Source organism: Rhea americana, unplaced genomic scaffold (assembly GCF_003343005.1).
Source record: "Rhea americana isolate MKP2758 unplaced genomic scaffold, rheAme1 scaffold_337, whole genome shotgun sequence".
Lineage (NCBI taxonomy): Eukaryota > Metazoa > Chordata > Aves > Rheiformes > Rheidae > Rhea > Rhea americana.
This window is the reverse complement of record NW_028186465.1, coordinates 147,031-174,738: the sequence shown is the minus strand read 5'-3', so window position 1 is coordinate 174,738 and position 27,708 is coordinate 147,031. Positions and strand designations below refer to the sequence as shown.

At 38.3% G+C, this 27,708-nt stretch overlaps 1 protein-coding gene across 2 annotated transcripts in view; it reads right to left on the bottom strand.

Annotated features, from left to right (window-relative positions):
• Window positions 1–237: 237 nt before the first annotated feature.
• ARFGEF3 (ARFGEF family member 3) overlaps window positions 238–27,708 on the bottom strand; it is a 98,639-nt gene continuing 71,168 nt past the window's right edge. For both annotated transcript variants that reach the window (XM_085311260.1, XM_085311259.1), the window contains 14 exons: window positions 27,242–27,387; window positions 25,521–25,700; window positions 24,733–24,877; window positions 23,562–23,684; window positions 21,351–21,454; window positions 19,353–19,497; window positions 16,748–16,876; window positions 15,969–16,145; window positions 15,322–15,436; window positions 14,573–14,675; window positions 13,816–13,947; window positions 12,233–12,363; window positions 7,386–8,616; window positions 238–6,733 (listed from right to left, as the gene is read on the bottom strand). In XM_085311260.1, the coding sequence (XP_085167386.1) occupies window positions 6,542–6,733; window positions 7,386–8,616; window positions 12,233–12,363; window positions 13,816–13,947; window positions 14,573–14,675; window positions 15,322–15,436; window positions 15,969–16,145; window positions 16,748–16,876; window positions 19,353–19,497; window positions 21,351–21,454; window positions 23,562–23,684; window positions 24,733–24,877; window positions 25,521–25,700; window positions 27,242–27,387 (3,053 nt within the window). In that variant the 3' untranslated portion in view covers window positions 238–6,541. The remainder of the gene's footprint in view (window positions 6,734–7,385; window positions 8,617–12,232; window positions 12,364–13,815; window positions 13,948–14,572; window positions 14,676–15,321; window positions 15,437–15,968; window positions 16,146–16,747; window positions 16,877–19,352; window positions 19,498–21,350; window positions 21,455–23,561; window positions 23,685–24,732; window positions 24,878–25,520; window positions 25,701–27,241; window positions 27,388–27,708) is intronic.

The following is a 27,708-nucleotide window of genomic DNA, read 5'->3' as shown; positions in this document are numbered from 1 at the left end:
CCTGTGAATCACTGGCAGTGGAAAGTAAGCAAACCTCAGCTTGTGAATTTGCCTAAAATAAAGAGGATTTGAGGAATGTGGCCCCACAGACGAGCTCATTATTGCACTAATCCAGGATCACACAGTGTAGTTCCACTGATATCCACAGAATTAGGACATTGCCTCTTCCCTTTGCTTTTAGTTCTTAATTTGAACTTTGAGCATTAAGTGAGAAGAATGATGCATATTTCTGCAGTGTTTTTATTTTCTTTTTAAATAACCAGCCCAACCATGTTTGGCCAAAAATGCTTGTTTAGTATGTGATATAGCTAGGTTAAAGTATATATTCTGATGGGGATTAGTGGAAAAAACAGAAAGAGGAGATACGAGTTACTCCTTGCACCGATATAACTTCCTGGAGTCCCAGGTGTGCTGTTGGTGAGGGCTGCTAATGGTGCCTTATGTCGTGTCCCTGTAGAAGCACTACTTAGAACAGGGAGACTCAGAGAAGAGGGATTTCTAGCTGCCGGATGTCATCTTTGTTGCATAAAATCCAACATTTGTGCTTCTTTGCTATGTAACTTGGTCCTTTTATACTAAGCAAGACAACAAACTACTAATTTTTAATAAAAAATTATGGTGTTGCATGATTTCTTCAAACTACTGTGGAATGATCAGAAATGAAAAAAAAAAAAAAAAAATCCCAGACCCTACCTGTATTTCCTGTCACATGCCACAATCAGCACTACACATAGCTCTTCCCAGAAATGGCTATAACCAGAATAATGATTAAATGGTTTGCTTAAGCATAATCTCATCATACCCACACAAAAACAAGGATTAGGGAAGAAAGGAAGTTTCTTTTCAATTAAAAAGAATTAACCACTGAATAATAGCATTTCTAGAAAGCACTGCTAAAGGAATAAACAGCTAAACCACATGCTAAATTTTGGAAGAAGTTTCTACACAGAAGAGCTAGGTAGAAATAAATTACTTTGGACTACTATCTATGGTTAGCCTCCTACACATTAAAATTAGGCCTGCGCAGAAGTGAAGGTTCTAGCTTCAGATACTGGGATGCACAGGAATAAGYGCTGGTTCTTGTGGACTTTCAAGGGGGGGAGGCGCATAGGAGACAGCAACAGAGAAGCTGACATCAGTTGTATAGGACTCTCCCCTTCCTGAGAATTTGTGAACCTRTACACAGGGATTGAAGGATTCAAGGATTACGTCCACAGTATTAAAGGTATCCAGGTACGTAACTCCAGGTACATTGATTTCAACAGGCTTTGGCACTTTGAACTTCGGCCTAAGTTTCAGAGAGAGGTACAAACTGCAGGTAGCGTGCACAGCTGGATGTTGGTACTTACTAGTTTCTCTATTATTCAATTGCACATGGATCCTGCAACTAGCTTCACAGTGGAGATACTAACTTAGAGATGCTACTGTATCAACTGCAGATGGCGATTAGGGCTGTGGAAACACATAGCATTTACAGTGGTGCTAATCTCCTTGGCAGGTGAAGACTTTCCAGTGAATTTTATGGTAAGGTTTAAGTTTTTAACCTTGACATGAAATTATACTGTAAGTCAGCTATACTCTAGAGGGCATGAATTTTTTAGTYTGTGTCTCATCACAGCTAAAACGTGTTCCCTGTGTTTGAGTTTTACAAAGGAAAAATTTACAAAAGCAAATCTTCCCCTAATAAATTTTAAGTATATTGAAATAAGTTAATTTTGCTAAAGTGAGTGTTGGGAGAGAACTATATCTGTATCTTAATATCTTAGAAGTATACATGTTCACCAGAAGATGGTGGTGTTAATTCTAAGGCTGCTGAATGTTCATAAAAAACTACTTTAGTGAAGTTACTAGAAGAACTGTATTAACCATTGCTAATGTGACAAATACGCCCAGAGAACGTGATAAATATATTACTAATATGGGTATCACTCTGTAAACATGCAGAGTGCTCAGAGTATGACAGTGACTGGAGCTACAGGAATCTACATATAAACAGATCAATGTTTTTATATTTCTGCATATCATTGCACTACAAAGTAACATGCAAACCTATATACTGTACAAGCATACATGTATGTATGCTTTCTCTCTCTCTCCCCTCCCCCCTTTTTTTAGCTTTAAATATTTTTATGGTAAAGAGCAATTTCATAAGAGCAAGGATATGTGATTCTGGCCTATAGCAATTTTTTCTGTCAGTGGCTGACAGAAATATTTTTAAAAAGAAAGAATGTTGCATCTATTTCTGTAGTGACCCTCCACCGGTAATGGCCTGATGGAGGCAGTGTGAAATAGTCCAAGGGCAGCATAGCTAAAATGCAGGTCTGTTACCTGAGTTTTATTCCTGATGGCCACTTTTTTTTTATTTTTTTTAAGGCAGTAACACTTAAAGCTTTAATGGGGTCTTATGCATTTCTGATACCAGTTTACTGTACATAGGAATAACTGCAATATATCTCTTCACATGTCATTTGTATAAATCAGCATCTGTTAATGTACTATTAGTTTGGATGGGCTTATAGCCATAGTGTCTAAATTATCATATCACATTATAAGAATTATTATACAATTATAAGTTCTACTGTTTAAGTTGTATTCTCTAATTTTAAAATCAGCAGGTAATACAACAAAGGTCAAAAATGATCATATGATTTATTACATAGTTTCGTGCCCTCTTATAAACAAGTTATCTGGCTTGTATCCTTACTAAAGCAGAGGTTTTTGATTTATTTACCTAAAACTAGTGGCCTACAAATCAAACTATTCTGATATGTTTGAGTAAAAAGCTGCAATTSCAATTTCAAGGTTGTTTCCCTAGCTAGAAAGCATAGAAGAGAGGGAGAGGGATGCCAGTTCCTTCCTCTATTTAACAACAGGAGTAAATTTCAAATCTGACAGGGTAGAACAAAATTCTAGTTAATAAATAATGTCCAAGAATGCTGTGCCAGTCCGCCTTGGACTTAAAACACTACTTGTGCAATTCAGAGTCCTTGAACAACAGAAGAGCACAGGTGACACATTACAGCCCAAGAGCAGTCTCTTTCACTGAACAGGAGAGAGGGAAAATATCTTAAAACTTACTGCAAAGTTATTCAGAAGAATTTGGAGAATCAGCAAAACTGGAACTGACAGAATTAGTAAACTCACTGTTTTTTGGCCAGTTACATAACAACAAAACCAACTCACATAGAAATTTGCGTGACACAAAGAAACAGGCAGGAGTAAAGAGAGACTGTAGCTATTAACCACAGTGAAGAGAAGAGCCAGCCTAAGCTCAGTCCATACTGCACAGACTGTATTTTTCAAGGCTCAAACGAATTTTCTGATTCAACGGTAGAGCTGTTAATAAGCTCCTGGTACCTCACGCGTTACTTTATACTGGGGCCATAAGTAAGGATTTGAATGGTTATGTGGAGAAGACTTATATGTATAGAGACAAGGGCTATTTGTGCTACTGTCTGAGGTACTCCCCACTCACAAGTTGGAAGCAGAAAGGCAGCTGCTGTGTAGGGCAGATGGACATGATCAGCRTGTGTAGAACTGGAGAGTCCCTTCTGCAAGCTTGTGACTGGTTGGCACAAGCACCCTCTCCTGGGACTATTTTGAGCAGGCTCCTTCTTTGGGCTAAAAGCTTGCTTTGTGAGACCTGAGCATAGTATGTTGGCAGCCTTAAGCCAAACAAGCCAAAGTATGCATGAAACACATTGCACAGGTCTGAGATGGTGATTTTACTCATTTATTATTTACTTATTTGGAGCTCTCTGATGTCTATGCTTAAACTATCAAAAATGGTTGAGAATGTGACCAAGTTCATATATTTTTAATWTCAGAATGTATCAGAAACAATTCCGCACATCAGATTGATGGGTCATGAAGTGGCCGTGGCCTGCCYTCTCAATCTGCTTCCCATTTTACATATAAATGAAATGAAGAGCAACATACATTAAACTGTGCTATTTCACAGATTCATTTCTCTCTTTTTCTCTACTTTTACATGAGATTTCTGTAATTACTCAGTTACTCATGCCCTCTTATGGTTCTCTGGGGGAGGGATATTAATGAACAGAGGCACTGAGGGTGACAATGGGCACTTAGTGCATAATCTGGAGCATGGTGGGGGTAAAATATGGGCAAGAACTATACAGTAGATTTGCTCCTAGTCAATTCCAGTGTGGAGRTTGARGTATAAAAAGTGGAAATGAAACAAYAGTTTGGGTAAAGAAGCTGGCTAAGCAAGTAGCATTAGGCTATATCATGTCCATGTGCATTTCTTTTGGGTATCGTCTCTCCTAGGGCTTTTCTTTCTGTAGTACTTTTGTATTGTAACTGCAACACATAATCGTAGTGTTTCCTGGATACTAGGCCTTCTTCTGGAATCTGATTGATTTGATTGACACTGCTATAAATTTTTACTTCTCCAATATAAATCAAGATAAGCACAGCCAGCATCTGAATCTAATCAATGCAAACTATAACAAAAACCAGCAGAGTAGGATGTTTTCAATACAGTTTGGTTATTCTGATTTCTATTATTGTTCCTACTTAATCCACTACTTTAAAAKCAGTTCTGTATATATACCCAATAAAAACTTTCAGAACAAAAATATATTCATCTCTTTACTCTGCCTAAAGTTCAGAAGGAAAGACATAGAAACAGAAATCAAATCACACCACCCATATTCCAAGGGCTAATTTCACTTGTCCCCAAGGAATAAGTAAATCTGTCAGAGAAATTTTTTAAATGAGTAATTTAACAATTGTATCAATTATAAAGGCAAAACAGGTGATAAGAGAGAGGTGGTTTTTAAGGAACAATTTGGCAATGGGTCAAAAATTTTGAAAGAAAGAGGAACTGTGATAGACCCCTCAGAAAGTTATAGGACAAAGTATTCTTTGCCCTAGTCTAGCAGTTGGCAAATGGGGAGTCAGGGATGGATAGAAGAGACAGTAATCTGGGCAGACTCTTAGTGGACATATCAACTTAGGTGATGGCTGTTCAGTGGATCCTCTTGGACCAACCCTCTCACTTTTTCCAGTTTGAGATCCCCAAAACAGTTAATTGTGCAAAGTTCGAGCCTAACACAATGAAATGCTATTTCTGAAGATGCTTTAGAACAGAAACTGAAGCTGTATATTTAGTTGGTGTGCACATTTTAAAAAACTTTGGGAGAACATCATCAAGGGTTCACCCAAGACTAAAAACAAATAGTAAATTGTTTAGTATGGGAGTATGAATATCCCTGGGGCTGTGACATAATTTGTGTGGCAAAGTAACCTTCACTCTATCTAATGTGATTAGTGTCCCCTTCATATCTGATGGTATTAGTCAATCCTTCTCCTTCCCCTCACATCTAAAGGTAGCCAGCAAACTGCAGCAGCCCTCATCAAAGTGTTGCACAGAGGGAGATATCCCTACATGAGAATCTGTCCCTCTCTATTTACAGCAGCAGGCCAGAACTTAGAGAGAAACAGGAAAGATTCCTTCTTGTCAGATTGGTTTCCATCTTGATTCAGCTCATTGTGGAGTGATGAGTAAGTTTAGTGTAGCTGATGAGGGGCCTCCTGGCTACAGAAGCCCTACATCAGCAAAAATACAGATTTCCAATAAAAGTATAAGCCAACATAGTGGTAGTGTTGCTTGAACTGGAACATTAAATTTCCTCTCTGTTTAGCTGAACACTGGATATAGGCACACAGCCTGGTTGTAGCTTTGGTTGCTGCTGTGCCTTTCCCTCAGCTTCAYAGGCAACAGCAAAACAAAACTTCCCTGTTGCTCTCAGGCGGAATTATATACACATGGAAAGATGATCAGCTGTAAGTGTAGCTGAGCAGGTAGYCAGGGTAGTGTTGTAGAGAGGAAAGCTTGATAGTGTCATTTTTCTTCAAGCAATACTCCACAAGGGCAATAAAAGGCTATTCACATAGCCTGTGGTTGGCTGTGGTTTAGACCTGGGATATTTCATTAGTAGCTCACAAGCCTCCCTGTGTGTGATCAGACTTCAAAGGCTCTTCTCAGAGCAATATACATTTCCACTTTCTCTAGTGAGCAAGGTGTATAGTTATTACAATAACCTTTATTTCGATTTCCTCTCTCATGCTAATTTCARAGGGGAAAATTTACACTAAGCAAATGTAATGCTTTTTATTTCTGCTATAGCCTCACCTTTTTCTTGCCTTTTACATAGGTTTGATATCCAGATAATCAACAGCTAAGTGCAAATGTGAAACTTCACCGGCATTGTAATGTGGCTCCCACTATTACAAATTCGAATTAAAATGAAGGTTATTGAACTATACTATTTTAGGAACCAGCCTGTTTTACCTGCAGTTTCCGGGCCACTGCAAAACCCCATGAACACACTCCTGCTTCGCCTTCTGTGCTAGTGCGAGTGACTGACATGGTCTCATGTGGATAGAGGATATACACTGACAAGCTTATTGTTTCATAATTTATCACCAACAATTAGGCAACTAACGAACCCCAAATACTTCTTTGCTGTGTACCTTTGATGTCTTCTTCCCTTTGCAAGAGAACACAGCTAATTTAAATGATGATATCGTAAACCCGGCCCACTCTTCCCAGCCATTCCCGCACGGCCTGGCGGACGCGGATATCTGTCACATGGCAAGTCAGCTGACTGATGCAGGGGAACACTGCTGGCTGGAGGGCTGTGAACATTTGGTCTGGCAGGGCCTGGATCTGGTTGAGAACTGTCAGCACCATGTTGGTCCATGCCTAAATAAAGGTAAGATATTATGATATCTTGCTGTTACAGCCTCAGGACGGAGTAATGCTTGCATATTCATTTTATTTTTACTGCATTTTAGTTCACATTCAGTACTTTAAGTCACTGCCTGAATTTATACTGCAGGTATCATGCTCATCTTTCTCTGCCTATTACTTATCCGGCCGTGAACAAAGCTTTCAAAGTTTGGTGCTTTCACTGATTTGTTCACTTGGACATTTAAGTATTGAGTATGTTTAGCAACAGAATCCAGTATTTCTGCTATAGTATTAACAGAAAACTTAAATACAAAAGCACTATGAAAAGTGCCCTCATGGTTTCAAAGACGTTTAAGTGCGATAGAGCCCTTAAAAGTAAGCAATCAGTGTCACTGTAGGTTGTTAGTTCTTAGAAAAATGCAGCTTTGGCTCCAGTCACAGAAGCACTTTTCAAAGCTGTATGTGCCTCATAACATTTTCCCGAAGGCTGCTTTTTAATATGACAGACTTAGGCTTTTATCAGTGCCAGCTTCTGGAAATACTTAATCTTGATCATGAGGGTAGTGTTTTAACAAAGAGATTATAATCATTCTAATCAAAGAAATAGAAAAACATTTACAAGCAACTTTTTAATTATTATTATCATTGCACAGGCATGTTTTACCTGTATCTGGGCCTCAGCATCTCGAATAGATATATTCAAGGAGCTGACTGTGGATCCTGAGCGTGGTCGCTTCTCTTGTCTCAGGATCTCTGGGCCAGCACTGAAGGAATGCCTCATTTGACCCTGGTCTATAAGATGTTGTGGCCGCTGGAGTATGGGTGAGTCCTGCCCTCTTGAGCCCAGGAGCTCCCCTTTCTTTTCCACTTTGACCTCTTTAGTGAAGGATGTCATGGTCTGTTGCTGCTTTCTTTTCTTGTACTCCGTCATGAGCTTAGAGATGGTTTTGTCAGTGGCTATGGTGTAGATCTTGTTGCCAGCACTTTCCCACCATTCTTTTTTCCTGGTTTGCTCTTTTTTCTCCAGTTTAGGACTTAGGGGTGGAGGTAGCAGCAGCATATCTCCATTCCCTCCTCTGGGTGTCAGGATGTCTCCCAGCTGGTCCCTGATTTGACTCCTGTCATCTTCAGAGGGTGTGTCTTTCCCAGATTGCCCTCCCGTTGATGGGGTGGAAGCTTCCGAGTGAAAGGATGGTAAAATGAAGAAAGGGTCACCTTTGAACACTGGAGGCTCCTCTACACTATTCTCCAGATCCAGATGCATCTGGATGTAGTTGTTGCACAGTTCCATGCACAGCTTATGAAGACGCTTGATTAGCCAGCCCCAGTCTGCGTTGCTGACAGGTTGTACACTCAGGGATGGTATTCGAGCCCTCCACTGTCTCTTCTCCTTCCCTCGGGGAGGACTAACTTGAGCAGTTTCTTCAAAAATGTCTTCATCTTCTGAAGAACACTGCTGTGAGGAGTCTGTGCTTCTCTCATCATCTTCAAACAGGATCTTCTTCACTTGGTCTGCAGTGATATTCTCCTGGTTTGTCAAGATTGCACAAACCAAAGCATGGAAGTAGATGTTGAAGCTCATTGCTGACTGGCGATACAGGTTGGCAGCTCCGCTAATGCCAGACACTTTTTTCAGCAAACATTTCAACCCAGGTCTGGTGTCAAACTCTCTGGCTGTTCGATATGAGTCCAACAGTAAGTCAAAGATGACAGCCAAGTTTTGCATGGAGATGTACCTGAGAAAACCAGCCAACTTGTTTTCTGGTATTTGTATTGTCATTTTTTCCTCCAAGTGAGAAGGGCCTTTCACAAATTCTTCCAGTAAGATGTCATATAAATTCTGGAGCAGTACTTGGTGGGACAACAAGCTCACAACTATTGTCCTGAAAGGAATACTTGATAAAACAAGCATGGGGGAGAAAAAATAAAATTTTATGTTATGATTTTACTAGAAGAATACTTCATATTTTTGAATCTTACATGCAAGACAGCAAACGAAAGACTCAATCTTTCTGGTCCTGTTTCAAAAAAGTAGAGAAAAACAAARTCCTTGGGCTACTCTTTCAAATACTTTCCTATGCGGGAAGACACTTCTATGAATTAAGAATAGTTAACTCCATAGCAAGCATACCAACGGAACTTGATCAGAGGAGTTATGAAAACCAATAATTCTACTCCTCTTCTCCAGAGATGACAAACATGGATGGATTAAATATTCTCTTTCAGTTTCATGGCAGATGCATGCACTCTCAATATTTCAGACTGCTGTAATCAAGGCATTTGTTTATACACAAGTTATGCAGCACTTCCGCCATCGATCCCTGACTATATTTTCTTTTTTTGTTGTTGCTAAACTTTGGCTGTGTTAAACATCCTTGAAACTCCTCCACTGTTTTTTCAGCAAACCTTAACTTTCCTATTCAGGCCAAAGCCGGTGTACAACTTGGTTCCCATTTCCTGTAACATCAGTGGCTTCACTTAAAATTAAAATACAAAATGCCAATGAACCAACCAAATAAAACCCATGAACAAAAACACCAGCAATGCAATGGAGCATGCAAAGAAGCTAAAGTCCTAATGAAGGCATATTTCATTGTTTCTCTTAAGACTTGGGCTTGAAAACTGAGATTCTAGTGTGGAAATACCTATTCCTAACACTGTTTCTCACATAAGATATTAAGTGATCTTAGCCCTGCTCCTGTTAAGAAATGTGTTGCAAATTATTTTAGATTTCACTGACTTCTGATTTGTACAGGGAAACCAGGAATCTCAAATTCCCCCAGCCAAGACTTTAAGATAGTTCACTAGWAAGTAATATTGAGAGACATACAGGAAGGGATGCTAGAAAGAAGGAGTAGATAGGATTGCTATTAAAGCAAGATACTGGTATCTCATGGATTAAAAATTATAAATTGTGAAACTTATCTCAAGACATTTTAAAAAATYGTAAGATAGTTGTGGTAAGTGGATGCTCTGGTACACATAGTAATAGTTGTTTTGATTCTAGGGAACTATGATAGGTCACAGATTTAAATTAGCACTACTACCAAGTGAGGAAGAGACTTTTCAGCTTGATTGTAATACTGAAGTTTTAGGTTTAAATGAAAGTAAACCTTCATGAACATGAGATGTTCAGGTGTAGACATTTAATTTTTTTTGTTGCAAAAAATATTCTACTTTTATTAAACAATTTTTAAGTCTTTTCAACATGCAAAAACAATGTCTAATTGTTTTTCTGGATTTTTTCTGAGAAATTCTATTGAAAATCTATTTTGAGACTGTATCATTGATATTTACTAAAAAATAATCCAGAAAAAAAGATATTTTTAACTCAGGATGTTGCTCTATGCTAACTGGCTTCTAAAACCACATAAATGGTCTTGATTAAAAAAAAAATAAATAAAAAAAGGAAGCCCTGAACTTATCCACACCAGTTCACTTACCATGACACTAGCTATCAGTGCCAATATATCAATAAAATTTATAGTCTTATTAGCTGACAATAGTAAAAACTTGATGATTAATACATACATTGGAGCTTCTTACTGGGGATGCCTGATGTAAAAATCATTAGAGGCCATGACTCAGAAAACCACTTAAGAGCATGTAGAAAGTTAAAAGAGTTCTTGCATTGATTTTAAGAGACTGATCCTGTTCCAAAAACAGGATCACAATGAGGGAGATCTGCTTTCCTTGTAATAGCTATGAAGGCAATTCACAAAAACAGTTTAAAGTACTGCTCAGTTCCAAAAGAAACTAGCAAGAAACTATAGCTGAAAATGCAGGATGCTAGTGCTGGTTAAGGATAATATTTTCTTAATTATTTTCTTATTTATTATTTATTAGTTTGAAACTGAAAATACGATTATGTTGTAGAAAGAAGAAAAGCTCCCTTACCCCAGCTTCCTGTGAAACGATGCAGCATTAAGGAAACAAAAGCAAAAAGGGAAAGGTGAAACCCTACTAATGTTAAAGCAAACCCTTGAAAGGCTATAGTTATTGGCATGCAAGCCTGACATGCAGTGCTGCACTGCCATAGCAAATAATTTTAAAAACAGTTGCACAGTCAAATTTTGAGCCCTGTTTCGGTAAAATACGAATATTGTTGGAGAAATATTTCCCTATCAGTAAGTACACTTTTCTCAGTTGTTTAGACAAAGAGCAAGAACAGCACTGTGAGAACATTCAGAATTTCTATTAATTGCAAGCATGCTTTCTTTATTTGTTTAAAGAAAAACATGACCCATGCTGCCTTTACAAATGCAACCTGTTTGACTTCATGGCATATGAGCCACAGAGGGGAGTACTCCGGTCTTTTCCTTTGCCTTTGTTATGACAAAGAAGGAGACTTGTGAACCTTTAGGACAGAGCAGATTTTTTCCCACCAAGAAAGAAAGGGTGACACTGGGATCCCAGCCTTTCCTGGCCCCTGTTCAAGAGCCTGTTCTCTGAAAGCAAGACAACAGAGCACCTGCTCTTGGGGAAAACTTCTGCACAGCTGTATAAGAAGAGAGACTTTCTTGCTCGGTCCTTCTTCCTGTCCATCCAAAAAAAGGACCACCAAATTTTGGCTCCTTCTTGCATGCAATATTTAACTTTGAATGAGGAGATCTAAAGTGATACAAAAGCAGGTTTGGTATCTAATAAAAGATCATTTCATGCCCTGTATCACATATCCTGCAATACAAAAACAAGCCCTGAATGCAGAACTCCAGTTCTTGGCTCTGTTCATGTTATAGTAGTTGGTCAAACAACAAGTGTAAGCAAAAAGAAATATTCTTTGATAGGATCAGACTAAGTGTCATGCAAACATAGAGGCTTCTGAGGTGGTAACAGAGAAGGATTTCCATAAAAATAAATAAATACCACACAATAAGAAAGTGCCTTAGGTCAGCATCTTGATGATTTTGTAGCTTTGGATGTGGTCTCTTCAATTTATACTGCTCCAGTTTACCTTTTATCTACCTCCTTAGTAACACTGAATTTAAAACACCATTCCTGAAGCAGACATTATTTTATCTGCCAGATATCATTCCAAACATAACAATATTTCCAAAGCTTTCTTTAAACTGATATTTGTGCTATATTTCTTAAAGAAAATAATATCAATATTGGAAAGATTTTCCTGATATTTCCAATGAAAAACTGTTTTCTTAATTTCATCTGTATTTCCTTTACTCAAAGGCTTTGTATGACCCTATACCTACCTTCAGGTATTTGTCCACATTATGGACCATGACACAGATAATCTGTAGAAATGGCCTGTCTGTAACTGGAATAGCTCTTGAACATGCCAATTCACCAGTGTATGATGAACAGAACATCCGGACAGCAGATGATAGGCAAACTGATGTCTCCTATATCACAATTTTATTTGACCTGTACATTCCATTCTTATAGTGAAACCTGTGGAGAGGCATGGTTTGCCATGCTCTGCTCACATCTCTGTCAGCCTGATGGCATTTTTTTCTTGCTTTTAACTACACAGTATTTTCCTGGGAAGTATTTTACCTTCTCTGGGTATGTCCATTTGGTTTCTTATCCGGCGGCAGGTCAATGATAAGCACACAAGACTGGGCATGTTCAAATCCTTCTTTGTTGCTAGGAGTCTTTGGGGAGCACTGGGTTTCCAACATGAAGACCTGGACAAAATCACAGCACACAGAACAATCACGTTAGCACTTGCACCAAATCCTAAGTAAGGCCCAACAGTAGGATTTCTGTGGAAGATCTCCTGTTACCATGACTTATTTTACAGTGCCAGAGGGAATTAAGGTATCTCCAGGCAAACCTTCCTAGGAGAAGGCTGTTTTGGTAAACAGCCTCAGATCTCTGGACTACCTCCAGATACCCAATGGAACACAGCAGGAAGGACAGATATCTCTCTCTTTGAGCATGTGTAAGTCATAATACCAAATGTCAAAACAAGCTCTCTGCTGACTTTATGCTACTGTCTGAAAATATCATGTATAGCGAAGACAAGGAGCTGTCTGCATGGTTAGCCTGTTCTACCTAGAAAGGATGGTTGTAGGAAGGATTATTTTCAGTCATAAAGAGACAGCAGACACCTAACTTGCAATTATTTGAGAGGCAAATGGGGAAACAACTCTCTGTTGCCATGGCTTCTTTTTTTCTAACTTAATAGTTGTGTCAAATTCCCACTGAGAAGGATTCCACTGAGGTGTTCACAAATCCTAGTTTGTATCTCCAGGATTTTCAAGCAGCATCAGAGTATGATTAATTAAGTCAGAAACTGACACCAAACATTTATTAGTTCTTTTAATCCAACCACTTTCCCATGCTGAAATGGTCGCATAGTATTTGCAGTTTTAAGGTATGCTGCAGGTCATCAGACTTGCTGCATTTCAAGGAATTTGTTTTATAAAACTATTTTCACAACCTGACCAAATTCCACTGCAGTTAATAATACAGTACCAAAGGAACCCTGAGAAAGCCATCTCAGGGCTTGCTTTGCTGATTAGGAGTTAGTGGTCAGTTTTATGTCAGTTGTTCAATATCAAGATTATCCTCTAGTTCTCAATAACTCTTTTCCTTCTCTGTTATATATACCCAGGTATTCACAGAAAACTGCATTTCCCCTCAAACTCTGCTTTGATAGGCTGAGCAAATATAGTCTTTCTAGTTTCCTAGCAGTCTCTGTTCTAGTGCATTTTTTTTGCCCTTCAAATTTACCTTTCTTGAACAGAGTAATCAGAAATGTATGATATTCTAGATGAGGACTCTCAGTGACACTAAGACTCTCCTTTCTCGATCTGAAGTCTCTCTGCTGATGTATGCTAATGTTGCTTATTTCCTTTTAAGCTGTATTACCTCATAAGCTTATAATCAGTCTGATCAGGTAACATATTAATCTTTCTTCCTCCCTTAGGCTTAATTCCTACTGTAGAGGATAACACTTCTAAGGATTTTTCTAGTTTATTACTTTTTCCTACTATAACCATTAGATAAAAAATGTTAGTCTGGTGATCAGGAAGTCCACTCCATAAGGAGAAGCCCCAAGTTTGTTTAGCTCCTTGCATACAATACTAACAAGGAAGGAAGCTGCTCTGGCCTTCCCTTAAAGCAGTCAGTACCTGCTGTGCCATTGCTCTGATTCTCCAGTATTCAGCTTCAGCACTGGGCGAGAGGGAGGGYGCTGCCACCTTCACTTCACAGGCGTCTCCACTAAAGCTTTCAGAACCACTGTGGAAATAGCCCAACAGGTTCTATAGAGAGACACAACATCAGACTTTCACTGTGTGTTAAATTAAGTCAGCACCTGTAGAGTTGTCCATCCTGTTCACATGTATTACAAGACTCAGAGTGATCTGTCCTATTATCAGCCTGTCTCCTGCTATTTAGCATTTGATGCAAATACATTACAATTTCTGATATTGCCTGGCTATATAAGGATTTTTTTATTATGAGAAAGATATGAGAAGAGCTGAGAAATAATCTATACAGACTATGCAGTAACATGATCAAGTAAGTAACTGTTGATCTTCTGTCTAGCTTTAGTCAATCCAAAGGTAGAATTGGATCAAAAGGTAAGTTTTCACCTATTTAACCCTCTTGATTTCATGCTGACAGGACAATTTGAAAAAGTCAGGACTGTTACTGACTAGTGTTGTCTGTACACGCTTAGAAAAGCAGATTTCAGTATCCGTTGTTGATACAACACCATTCGTTGCAAGTGAGCTGACAAAATAATGAAAACTATCACATATTCCTTAGTCTCCTTTTCTTCCTGGCTGTGTACCCCAAAGCTTGTCTTAAAAAAGCAACTTGTCAAATGTTAGTGAGTCTAATCAGTGTGATTACATTCTGAATCTCAGGAGAAAGGCAGTTTACCTTTACTGGCTCCAGAGTGGCAGAGAATGCATCCTGCAAGGCACAACATGCAAGCCTCCACATCTCTTCAGTGAAAACAGGTCCTGCTGTTACTAACACATACCTGCAGACAAGGATACAGAAAAACATTACCGTATTCAAGAAAGAGCTAGACAGTTCTCATTTGTAATGGGAGAAGGTTGAAAACAGAAGACAAAGAAGCCACTTAGTAGTTATCTTCTCTCTCCTCAAAACTTGTCAGTTGTTGCTCTAACCTCTTTTTTTTTGTAATTTCACTGTATTTTTTGACAGAACTTTTTTCCTTTTTCTCCTTAAGTATCATCTCTCAAGGAAAAGAACCAAACATTATAGAAGTATAATACAGTACTTATTTTTTATTGTGATTCTAATAGCAACCTGAAGAGTGTGAAAGGGATTAATTACAACTAAACACCTATGAATTCCCACAGAAAGTCCCTTGTTTACTTTTCTTAAGGATTACTTGTTTACTAACTGTATTTAGGTAATGTACAAATGCGTTTTATGGGAACGATACAGAGGAGTTCCTAAAATTACAGCTTCTGAGGCTGGCAGAAAACAATGAGAAAAGGTTGATAAGTGTAAAACTCAGCATTCAAATAACAGGAGGCTTATACATAGCAGAATTCTTTTGAGATGTTAGCCAACTTAATCAGTCCACTAGTTCTTCAAAGATTTGGGATGGAAAGAAATCTTCTTTGAATATGCTAATAGAGTAAAGAGATTGTTACCTGATGCAGGAGCAGCCAACTCTGGAAATTATTTCTGTTGGTTCTGCTACACAGGCCACCAGCAACTTGAAAAGATCTTTTAGCATAGTATTTATCATATTTTCATAACCAATGTCTATAAGGAAAAGATAAGGACTGATTTTAACATCATTGCCTTTGMATTATTATTTAGAGACAAACGTTCTTGCTATACTTACTGCTATTCAGGGACTTTGCTAAAACATCTGTTTTTATGCAACTACTGCTACAGGTCAGTTTTGAAATGTGCATCAAATTGAAATGAGAACAGTCCTTTTGAGGTTACCATTATAAAATGTTTGCACTTACTGGAGAAATTCTATTAGATCCTGTTTCTGACTACTACTCTAGTTCTTCATCATCAAAGTCCTCCTAACATTCTTTTGGAAAGTATAATATAAACGAAGAGGAGAATGGACTAAAAAACATCCACAGGTCCTTTCCAAGTTAATTCTTTTCATGATTTTAAACTCCTCTAAATCTAGTGAAAAAAAGCACCAAATGAAAATTCTCAACCCTCCTCTTTAAATGCTCAAGCAACCAAAAAGCACTGAAACCATCTCCCCAAGTAGCTGTTCAGAAACATGCCACTGATGACTGTCATTAGAAGCGATAGTGAGATGACACACCTGAGTGTATGAAACTTTGAATGTGCTCCACTACTAGTTCACAGGAAAGGCCAATGGCATGCTTGAAATTAGCAGATGCCACATCCCAGTAAGAATGATCACCATGACTGCGATGGAGCCAAAGGGACATCGTAGGAAGAAGAAGATGTACAACTGCATAAATGCCAAATCCTGGGCCTTAAAAAAAAAAAAACAAAAAAACAAAAACACACACACACAAAACAAACAAACAAAACAAACAAAAAAAACACAGTGAAGGCTGCATATCTTTGCTTGTAAAGCCTACATGTAAAGTAAATTTGATAAGCTGTTCCAGGCTTGAGGCCAGGGGTTATGCGATGCTAAAGAAAGCAGGTTTTGAGACTCTTTTTGCAGGATGAGAGAGGAAGAGTAATTTTGAATTTACTTGATTATGAGCTAGTATATGAACATTTACCTAATTATTTACCTACTATGTCGCCTGGGGTACTGCAAGTGTGTATCACTTTCTTTTAGGATTTCCTGGATACACACAAACATTTTCTGTGGCTAGGGCATTGATAGAGTACTGCACTTCTTTTTTTGTCCCTCTAGGACTCCAATGTGCAAGATGTCTTTTGTCAACATAAAAGAATGGGCTAACTGTAACCCCACACCCTGCTCCAAGAGGATCTGTTTCTATTTGAGGATGTCTCTGTGCAGCTCCAGCACGGGTAGTGCAGTTTACAGAAATGATTTTGGATTCTAAGAGAGTCAATCAGAGCTCTGCTAGCTCAAATTTTATCTAGTCCCTTCATTACCAGGTGTCTTAGCAACGTCCCTCAGTAATTCAAAGAGCAGATCCAGAGTGGGAGGCTGGTGCTGGCGGGGACAGTTGGATATAGCAGTTGTTAATTCTTCCAGCAGAATAATCCAGACATTGATAAGGCCTACAACAAAGGAAACAMAGATTAAAAAAGCACAAGTGAGAATACTGCATTGATCACAGGTGGAACTTGCCTTCAGAAAGTGAGCAAGGCTAAGAAATTAGTTGATTAAAGGTTATGGGTGCTTGCTCTTAATTCATCCACATTCATTATTGCTGCGTAGTAGGGGACTGCAATAATAATTTTTGAAAGGATGACCTCCTTTTCTCTCCCTTGAGTTTCATGTCATCCTTTTCTTCTGCAAACACCTTGTTTCAGTATCTTTTCTCTTTCCTAGTTTTCCAGTTGCAGTAGTCCAGTCTTTTTAACCTTGTGTGCTCTCTCTCTCTTTTCTTTTTTAATGGCCATATTACGCATCTCACTAGTATTATAAATTTTGCCCAGGGTGGTTTGTACCCGCTTTGATCATGCTCTTAGATAGCGATTTTAAGGTGAGTAGCCATAATTCAACTAATGATACTTGGCACCTTTAGGGGGCAGGTTTAGCTCAGTTGGTTAGAGTGTGGTGCTGCTAATGCCAAGGTTGCAGGTTCAATCCCCGTATGGGCTACACTGAGAGTTGGACTAGATGATCTCCAGAGGTCCCTTCCAACCTTACGATTCTATGACCTCAGTCTTGTTCTCTGTGAATGGACTGCAGACCCAGTGAGCCTCATGGCTGAAACAGTATTAATACCTCAAAAGCTATCACCAGACCGCCTTTCATGTCATCTTTAGATGTGTAGAAGGTCACAGAAAGAAGAATGTTAAACATGAATATTGTAAGAGATGCACAACTATCAGAACAGCAATTTGGACAGAGGTGGTACTGACAGTTTATATATTACCAAAGCCATAAAGTATTATGAGATACAGCTATTTTTCAATACAATTTTGAAAGTAATTAGGAACTGCTGCCATCTGATTTTTTACAGATCATTAAGTACTTGTTAGTTTCCCACGATATCATCAATGACTACAATGATGTTGCATATTAAACTTGCAATACTCCTGCAATGTACAGCGGTGTTCTTGAGATATGTCTCCTTAGAAAGTTATGGCTTTATTAGGCTAGAAAGCATTTTACTTGGGTTCACTAATAAGCCCATCTTCTCTGCCACTTGTAGCCATGCTGATGTAGGTTGTTTCTGCATGATGCTTGCTGGTTAATTACATTTCAAAAGCAATTAAAAAAAAAAGCTGTGAGGCAGCTTTGTTTAAGATGTACTGAAAGACAGAATTTACAATCTGCAAGACAAGAGTCTTTCTGGGAACCACAGAAAACAGAGTGATTCCCTGACTGAGTCGATGATTTATTTATTCACATCACTTCCACAGGGTATATTCAGTAGGTACTGTACCATTTAGAGTTTAGAGTCACAGAGACTTCAATTATCCTTTTAAATAAGTAAAAAATGTTACCTACTCAGCACTAAATCTGAGTATCTTCAAATCTGGAAGAACTGATTATCTTTTAGAAACATCTGTATTAGTGCTGTGGCATGGAACCAAATATACTATGAAAATACACTGCACCACTGTGTGGCAAAGTAGGGTAAAACATTTTGCCCAATCTTGATAGTGACTTTCAAGACTGAAGTGCCAGGGGGAGCACTATAATTTGTCACTGTAAAGTTAGTTTACACAGCACTGATTTGTCATCTTTACCAGCTAAATAAGAATGGGGAAGTTTCAGTGTTTAGTTCTCATAAGAACCAGATCAGGAAAGTTTCTTTGCTGCAGGGTGGCATCTGTAGTTGCAATCAGAAAGAGGCTGATGGCCAGAGCCACTCCAGATTAGTAGGTGAGTGAAGCTCACCTCAAGTGAGGAGACCTTAGATCAAGTATCAAGCCTGACTCAAAGCAGAGACTTCAAGTGACTTGGGTCTCCCACATGCCAGGCGAACATCCTAAAACTTCCGAGAGAGAGAGAAACAAAAAACCAAACAAACAAAATTCAAAAGAAAAGGAAGAAAGTCAAAATTTGTTTTAAATTTTGTAAAACTGACTAGTCCTAAAATAACCTGAGACAAAACATGGTAATCTGAAGATCAAGATTACATATCCAACATGTAAACATATTATGACATAGATACGCGTGTAGGGGTGTTTGTGTGTGTCAGTATACATATACACACACACACACACTATATATATATATATATATATGTATGTATTTCTTATACATAAGCTGCAACTTTTAACATAAAGGAGGTGAAATGACTTGAACACACATGCTCATCTACTGCTAATTGGCTTATTTAAAGTTAGGCTGCAAACACTGTAACTGCTGCTGCTAAGACAGGAAACACCTTACCATATACRTCTTCCAAGCTGTGCATATTTGCAGACAACAGAGAGGCAATAAACTAYAAAAAGTTTTTCCCGTCTTTGTTTGCTTTCAGTAATTGTCAAAATTTACAGTGATGTGTGAAAAAAGTAATTGATTAATTCCTGTGTCACCTCATGTAATCACAGTTACTGCTCTCCACGCACTTACCAGTGTCATCATCAAAGTCAGAAAGGATGCACTCAACACCATCCTCACTGCTGGCTGATTGTTCCTGCACTCTTCGGGGCAAGTTAGCCAACCGGCCACTGAGGAAGATGGGTTTCAAGGGCATTTTATAGATTCTGGCTAACAACTGAAAAAAAAGAGAAAAAAATATGGGGAAAACGTGCAAAGGCTGTAACATCCTACATAAGTATGTAAAATAAAATAAAATAAAAATAAAAGCTATGAAAGCACTATTACAATCCTCACAAATAATAGATTTTGGGAAAGGAGCGTCGTTCCCCAAATACTACGTATTGATAGCATCCATGAATTACGAAGGTCCGTACACAGAACATGATGGAGCTCTGAAGGACTAAGTAAATACTGATAAAAGGATCCATACAGGTCTATTTCAGGGCTTCAGTACCTGGGTTGTCCTGTAGACAATAAGTGCAAACTTTGCAAAATTACACTGCAGCTGAGTTAATACCTTGCATGTTTGGTAAGCTAGGATGCTATCTTTCTCGTGCCTTAATGATTTAGTATGTAGCCAGTTCAGAAAGGTTCTTAAGTGCTTAGCTTGTTACTGGGTAGCCTGGATGACCATAGTAGCACCTTTTCTACCCTGACATTCGAATCAGTAATCTAACGCTAGGTTTACTAGGGGCTCTGTAATAGAGCACTGATATTTTCAGTCCCTCCTTTATATCCTGTAATATCTACTCCTCTGAMATAGCACTTTAAACTTTGTAAAGAGTACCTCCAGAATTTTTTTTTCCCCCAACACATTGTGTATCACTGACAAGAACAAGGTATGATCACCATCCTTACCCTAAAGACTGTTTTAGCCTGCATTTAAATCCTCCAGGGTGAATGAAACAATTTATATAGCAAAATGTATAATCTTTTGAGCATAGCAGAATTACAGTCTAAATTCTGAGCTACAAATGGAGATGAGCTCAGTACTTTATTTCTTAAGCAAGCCTTTTTAAGGTAAACCACGTATTTGCAATATACAGGTACAATTTCTTTTTAAGTCATCTCTTTTCTTCTACAGATAAATTAAAACATTTAACAAGATAAATATGGCTTCATTTAAAAAGGAGAACATATTCTCTTCTACTGGTTTGTAAGGTCAAGGAAGGGTAATGTAATACACATAACGTATGCACAGGATATATATCATACTAAATGCTTTAGGGTGAGGATAGCAAGTACAGTGTGTTATGTCTTCTGCTTATTTTGCTGAGTGATACTTATTCTTTTCTTCTTTCCCAGTCTGTGTACCAAATCCACCTGTTATCTCTGTTTGAGACAGTAAGTCTTTTCTGCTATGGGAACATCCTTTGTTATGCCTTTGTATAGTACCTAGAAAAAACATGGCCTGGATCCAACACAAAGACCTGCAGGTACTACAGAAATACAAAAAACCTTATGATAAAAGTCAGACAAAAATATTCTAAACACCCTGGAAAATAATCTGTGCTGCTAGCATGGATGTTACAGGAAACATGTCAGCATTCTAATTGTTAGAGATTTGCCCTGTATTTCAGATATATTTTTGTGCTACAGATACGATGCTACTGTGTTTCAGAAGGTGCAACCCATTGCTCTCCTTAAAAAAATGACAATTCTCATAACCTTTTCTGTTTTCCTTCCAGAATTCCTAGCACTGTTTACAGAAACTGTTTAAGTAAGAATTAATTCAACTCTGAATCTGCAAGTATCAAGTTTTGAACATTCACATTGTTTATGGCCTGCTTTTTCCACATGCTCCTCAGGTCTGAATGCTTTTTATCTCCTGAGTTTTCCTACTGTTAGCTTGCCTGGTGAGTATGATATTCCCTCAGACTGCCATTTTCCATCTGGTAGTACAGGATATTACCATTAGGCTTACTGCATATTTGCTGTGTTCACACAAACTATCTAACCATCAGTGCAAAGCYTCAGGGTCAGCACTGTTTTCTAGGCCACATTAGTACCTGTACTCATTCAGTGTACCTGGGAACATCTCCTGAGGTAATCAAGAGCAGGAAGGCACAAGTCTGTAGATGTGGATCCTGATCCTGGCACACAGTCACCCATCTCCTTGCAATCAGCTTCCCCTGGTGATGGGAAAGGTAGCATCAAGACGGACAGAAGAAGAGAAACAAACACAGAATTAATAGCTCTTTTTCATTCAGTTATACTCTTAACATCTGAAGAGAGAGACCAGAAATATCCTTTGTCTGATCTTATTAAATGGTAACTAGATGATACTCATACAAATACTACATTAATATTGGTCACAGTTTATATCCAGGGTTTTCCACTTACTTGTATTCCCTYGCCCTGGAAATTTATTCTAGTGGAAGTCCTTCCTTTTACTCCTTAAATACATGACTTCATATTTTGTACTGCAAAATCTCCTTTCACTGTTTTTAATCCAGGTCTGGATCCATTTCAAGTGTCACACAGTTTCAACTGTAAAATACATCCTCAGGATTTAGTGTGTCAATAACACAGGTACTTCAACACTGTGGTATCAGCAAACTCCTACTTTAAGGTCAACTTCAGCAGGCATATTAAATAAAYGGATCAGTTCCAAGACCTTCTGTTGCAGAGCTCCTCCTTAGATAATTCCATTCACTTTGGCATTTTCCCTCTCAGTACAATCTGCTTTCCTCTCATCTCAGCCAATGTTTTGTCCAACCCGGAATTCTTGGCTCATACCCATTTATCCATGTTTAACCACATACTTCCCATTTAGTGCCAAATCTGAAGCTTTACTAAATGTCTGCATGCATTAAAATTTTACTGCCTAAATAATCTACTCCTCTGACAAGAAACACAAGATTAATATGCTCTACTTTTATTGTATCTTTATTCTTCTTTCCCTTCATTTCTTTGCATTTTCCATGCCCTTAATTACTCTCTCCATAATATATTTTATAGACATCTCTCCTACTGAGATTGGTCAAATCAGCCACTATAGTTTGAATCCTTCTGATTTTCCTTAAAAAGCACCTAGACAGTAGTATATTTGCTATGTTTCAGTACTAAAGTCCTACTGTCCTGATACCTTGAACACAAAAAAGTCCTTATTGTTGGACCTGTAATCACAAAGAGAACAGACTTACCTCATGAAAATAAGAAACCTAAACAAGTATAAGACTAGCTTTTAAGTCCCATGAAGGGACATAAGTTTCCTCTACCAGTTCTGCACATGCAATTTTATTTCTTTCATAAAGTGGTAATAATTACAATTTCTGTCTGTYGTCACAAGTTGAATTCTGTCCCTGYTGAAATTAATGGTGAAATAATGTAATGGGACAGGATTAATGATAATGATCAGATCCTACTGCAATTAGGTACTTCACTTAAATCAAAGGAATTTGTTTGCAAATCTAAATACCTCTGTGGATCTTCAATCTAAGTTGTAATAATATACACACCAAAAAAAAAAAATCTCATTTTACTGTTCATTARAAATTTTGCAATTTACACAAACATTGTCATCAATTTTCTCCTTAAGAAAAAGTGTCAAATTCTAATGATAAGGCAAGTAAGGGAGTGTGAACACAGGGCCGAATGACCCAACAACATTCGCCTTTATTCTGAAGTTTGGTGAAGCACTGTAATTCCTTTGCAGGGCCACCTTGACTTAACACTCCTGATCTCTGCTGCCCTCAGTAATATAATGGAAAGATTAATCGTGGGAACAGACTGTTATCTGCAATGCTCATGATCTCGCTGAAGGTTCAGCAGGTTTTTGGCACTGTCTGTACCAAACACTACTGCTGCTGAAGTGGGTAAGAGCAAGGAGGAGCCATGTGGCTTTGATCACTGATTGCAAAACAGTCTCTGTTCTGTTGCAGACAATCCATGCTGCAACTCTGGACCATTTCTGCAACATTCTGCAGTGTTCGTTTTTTGGTTTTGATTTGTTTTTTTAAAGAATGTAATCAACTTCTGGTGCAAGTAACACCAAATGAAGCAGATGTTTAATAATGATATGAACCTTTGCTGACACGGCAACTTGAAAACTTGATAGCATTAAAAGTATTTCTGAAATTATCCCTTGATCCTGATTCTTTTAAAGCATTCTGGGCTCAAAGTCTTCACAGTCTCCCCTCCCTACTGTGCTCTGTACTACATAGCAGGATTCTTTTCTTCTGCAGAATCGAGTTTGACATACCAYAATAGAATAAAAGGAAAAATACAAATATTTACCCAGTCCTTTGACAAACTTCATAAGGCACATAATGTAACTGGTGGCAGCATTGGCAAAGACCTGGATGCTGTCTGTATTTAGAAATGCTTCAAAGACATCAAACACCGGAGCCTGGCGTTTCCCTGYGGAAATAAAGTGAGAATTTTTCTTCATTTCCAACAAATATGGTTTTCCTACTGTTTTTCAACAATTTAGYTGAATCTGTAGAATCTCTTATATTCTAGGCAAAGAGAGACAGAAATGTTCTGATAATCTCAGCAACAAAGCCTAATATGTTTTCTCTCTCAGCTCCTGAAGGAACTCATGTAACCCTTCACATGAAGTGAAGGTATGAAGCTATGGTTTAGATSTTGAGAACTGTCAATATGACAGCAGTCTCATAGAAAACTTTGACTCTTCTGATACAGTGCCAAAATAGCCTTATTTTTCCKAAGTAGATTATCAGTTTTTAAAAGYTACATACACTTGCATTCTGCCACCAAACATAAGAGATCTGATAAAGTTTTAGGAAGCAAATCATTTCTCTCATACATGACTTCAAACATTAAAAAAAAAAAAAATTTTGAATGGGGCAAATGAACAACCCTACAAACAACCATCTCTGTCTGGGAGAGATGTAGAATTGTTAATATGGCAAACAATTTGTATGAGCAATAGCAATTTGACTCCTTGTGACTAAGGGCCTGGACAAGCACCTGCCTGGACAATCATACTAACTCACTGTAATGTGTAAGAGCAATATGTTTCACACAATAAGAAAATATACAGGATAATCCATACTAGAAGTAGCAGCCATATGCAGCATGCTTTGTTTTCTCAAGTAGGGCAACGCTGATGGCCTGGCCAACCCCAGTGTGCACTACTATTTTGCTCAAAAATACTCAAGTAAGTTTGAAGGATTTCTGTCTCATTCTATTMATCTGCCAGGATCTAGAGGACAAAATGTCAGAACATTACATCTGCTTCTCCCAATCCCAACCAATAAACTAGATACTTCAGTCTAGAAGTTCTAGAACATTTCAGTGCCACTGCAAACTGGTGGGCTGTACTGTTTTAGAGTATCTGTTCAGGTAGGGCATTTTAAATGTATTGAGTTATTTTTTATGTTCCAAAGATATGAGACAGGGAAACAAATGCATACACAAAACAGACAATGCAATAAGTCCTTACCCATGCAGTATTCTCCTACAAGGTACTCTTTAACCTCTGACTTGCTGCTGCTGTGCACTGTTTCCAGAGCGCTGAACAGGGGTCTCCATCCTGACTGGATCTGTGTAGAACACACTTCCACCAACTCTCCTATAGAAGTGACCACCTGCAGACAACATAGGAGAACTTAAAAAAAAAAAGAGCTCCAAACAACAAAACTCACACCTTGCTGGACCACAGAAGGAATGAGAAYGGCTCTGAACACATTTATAGATTTCAATCTGTTTTATCTAGATTTTTAAAATATAATTTTTTAATAGCTAACAGAAAAAGTTTTATTATATTACTTTAAGAGTAGGTCTAAGGAAGAGCAGGTAAATAAACARGTATAGGGTTCTGAAAGCAAAATGCTTCCACAACTGGGTATCATCAGCTCTTTGAAAGTACAGTTCTAATGCCTGCTGTATTAAAATCTAACAAAAAGCAGTAACTTGGCAGATAAAAATATCACTTTGGGGTGTGTCTCTGAGGAAAGATCCAACAAAAGATCCATTCAACCATCCTACATAACAGAAAATCCATCAGGTTACAYTGTACTGGAATAACGTGTCTGCACTCCTTTGCAGTAGACAAARGACAACTGCTTACCAAAGCCTGTGTTTCTTGCTTAGGTAGAAGAGGCTGCCTGATTCCTTGAGGATGATTAAGAGGTACCATTTGAAGACAGCCAGTGAAACATTCAAGTGACTAAGTATATTCTGGAGATCATCCTTATTATAGTACAGACACCCTAACCAGGGTTGAYTTACCTGGTCTTGGACATCCTCATCACACAACTCTAGCTGCATAATACGCTCRAAGGGGCGGAACAGCGCCTCGTTAAAGTGAAAATGAGAAGGTTCATTCCAGTCTGTCAGCACTTCGGTGAGGATGTCATGGATGAAGGAGACAGCCTTCCGAGACACATGCCTCTCCTTATGACAGGCAGCCTGCATGGAAAGGAGGAGCATGAGAGTTCACCCAAGCAAAAAAATTTGCCTTTTACTGAGACAGTTTTAAGGGAAACAGGCACTTGATGGTGCTGAACCCTAAAAATTGCTTCATCAGTAACATGACTAACGACTCCATTACATGAAAAAGGGGAGACTACTGGTATGGAAATGGGTCACTGAGACTTTGAGCTGCTTGGACTCCCAGAGCTGAATGAAGGTTTACTGAAAATTCAGAAAATCACRGAGCTAAACATAAATAGATTTAACAATAGATCTCACAGAATAGATTTCATGTGAGGTGCTTATTACTGTCTTCGTCTTCACTGTGTAAACATTTTTCCCTTCAAAAGGGTAGTTTCTGCATATATACAACATGATATTTGCATTACCAAATTTGCTTTTTATTTGGCTTTTTACAGAACTGAAAAGTAATGAGTATCTGTTTTWTCTGGAAGAGCTATTTAAAAGAAARGCCAGTGTAGCTGGATATAAAGTTACCCTGTTTTGAGCAACTATGCAGGTTGTGCTGAATTCAGTCCTTTCCCTCACGTTGCTCCTTCCCTGCAACACCTCATCTGCACTRAAGTCAAACAAAAAGTCAGACCAGTATGTCATTATAAAAACGTGGAAAAGATTTGAGGCGTTCAAAACGGTTTGAGATCTTAAAAGGTTTGAAAGTATTCAAAAAATGAAAGATATTTAAAGTGTTCTCAAGCTGGCATCCAAAACCAAATAAGATTTTAGTTTTCAAGATAAAAGGYTGTTAAAACATGCAAATAAACTATCCTCTGTTATTTTTACTTCACCTGATGGTATTCCACTGAGCTTCCCCAACAGGTGAACTCTGTTGTAAGGTATTTCAGACATTTTCATAAATCAGCGAAACAAACTGCTGTAGTAATTTACTTAATTCTCATTTTAACTGCAGAGAAACATGTTCCCAGTACACCTGCACACATGATATCATGTATCTCACTGACAGAAAGCAAGCAAGTACTATACATTTATTCACACAAACGATACAAATCAAAAAGCTGTGAGAAGTCAAGACACCAGCATTTCACCAGACAACCTTCTCTCAGACAAACTTCCAGTCTGACTTCATACGATCCATCTGTCAGATTATGTGGCTATCATTGCTGTGCTACTGACTACGGTTCACAAGGAAGAATGAATCTGAAAAAAACATTATCATCTTCCCCTCCTGCTGGTTTTGTTTGGGAAAATAAAATCTGTACACTTTTATCAGAAAAGTTGCTGCACAGATATAGAACTTCTTGACTGGGAAAGTGGATAGATGGGGGTGTTACCTGTATCATGGCAGACAGTTTCAGTTACTTAAAGGTGCACTTCTCAGTGGCAGTACCACAATATGAGATACYGTACACAGTGTGTGCAATACTCGAACAGCAGACTGCTTGTGACCAAATCTGACTGAGTGTGGAAGACTGACATATTTTAAGAGCCATAAAGTCTTCTCCAGTTATTTCAGCTTCCTCATTTCTTGCCCACATTCTCATTTCCTCCCCACCTCCTACCTCTACAAGGTGAGGTGCTACCACACTCCAGCAGCGCATGAGATGGAGCAGTGGGCGCGATTTRCTCCGGACAATTCTAAGCATGGCATCACCAAGCCGGAACAAATGAAGTGCACTTCTCCTGTCCTGTGTAGATTTTACTTCACCTACAAAGAAGAAAAAAAAAATACATGGGAGCTAAGCAACAACAAGATGAGTTCCTTCATCTCTAGAYGGCTAAATTGCAATAAAAATCAGGTTAGAAATTACTGGGTACAAAGCCAGGAAGAAATCAGCATAAGACAGTCTGCGCTTTTGGAGACAAAAGCACAGCAGATGACTCCAAGTTTTAAGAAAAACTTATTAAATGCATTTCATTTTATTTAAGTGATCCATTTTTTTTCAGAATTTTTAAGACAAAAAACTTGGGGAAACTAATATATTATAATTCAATTATGATAAAYAGTACAGGAAAGTGCAGACAAGTT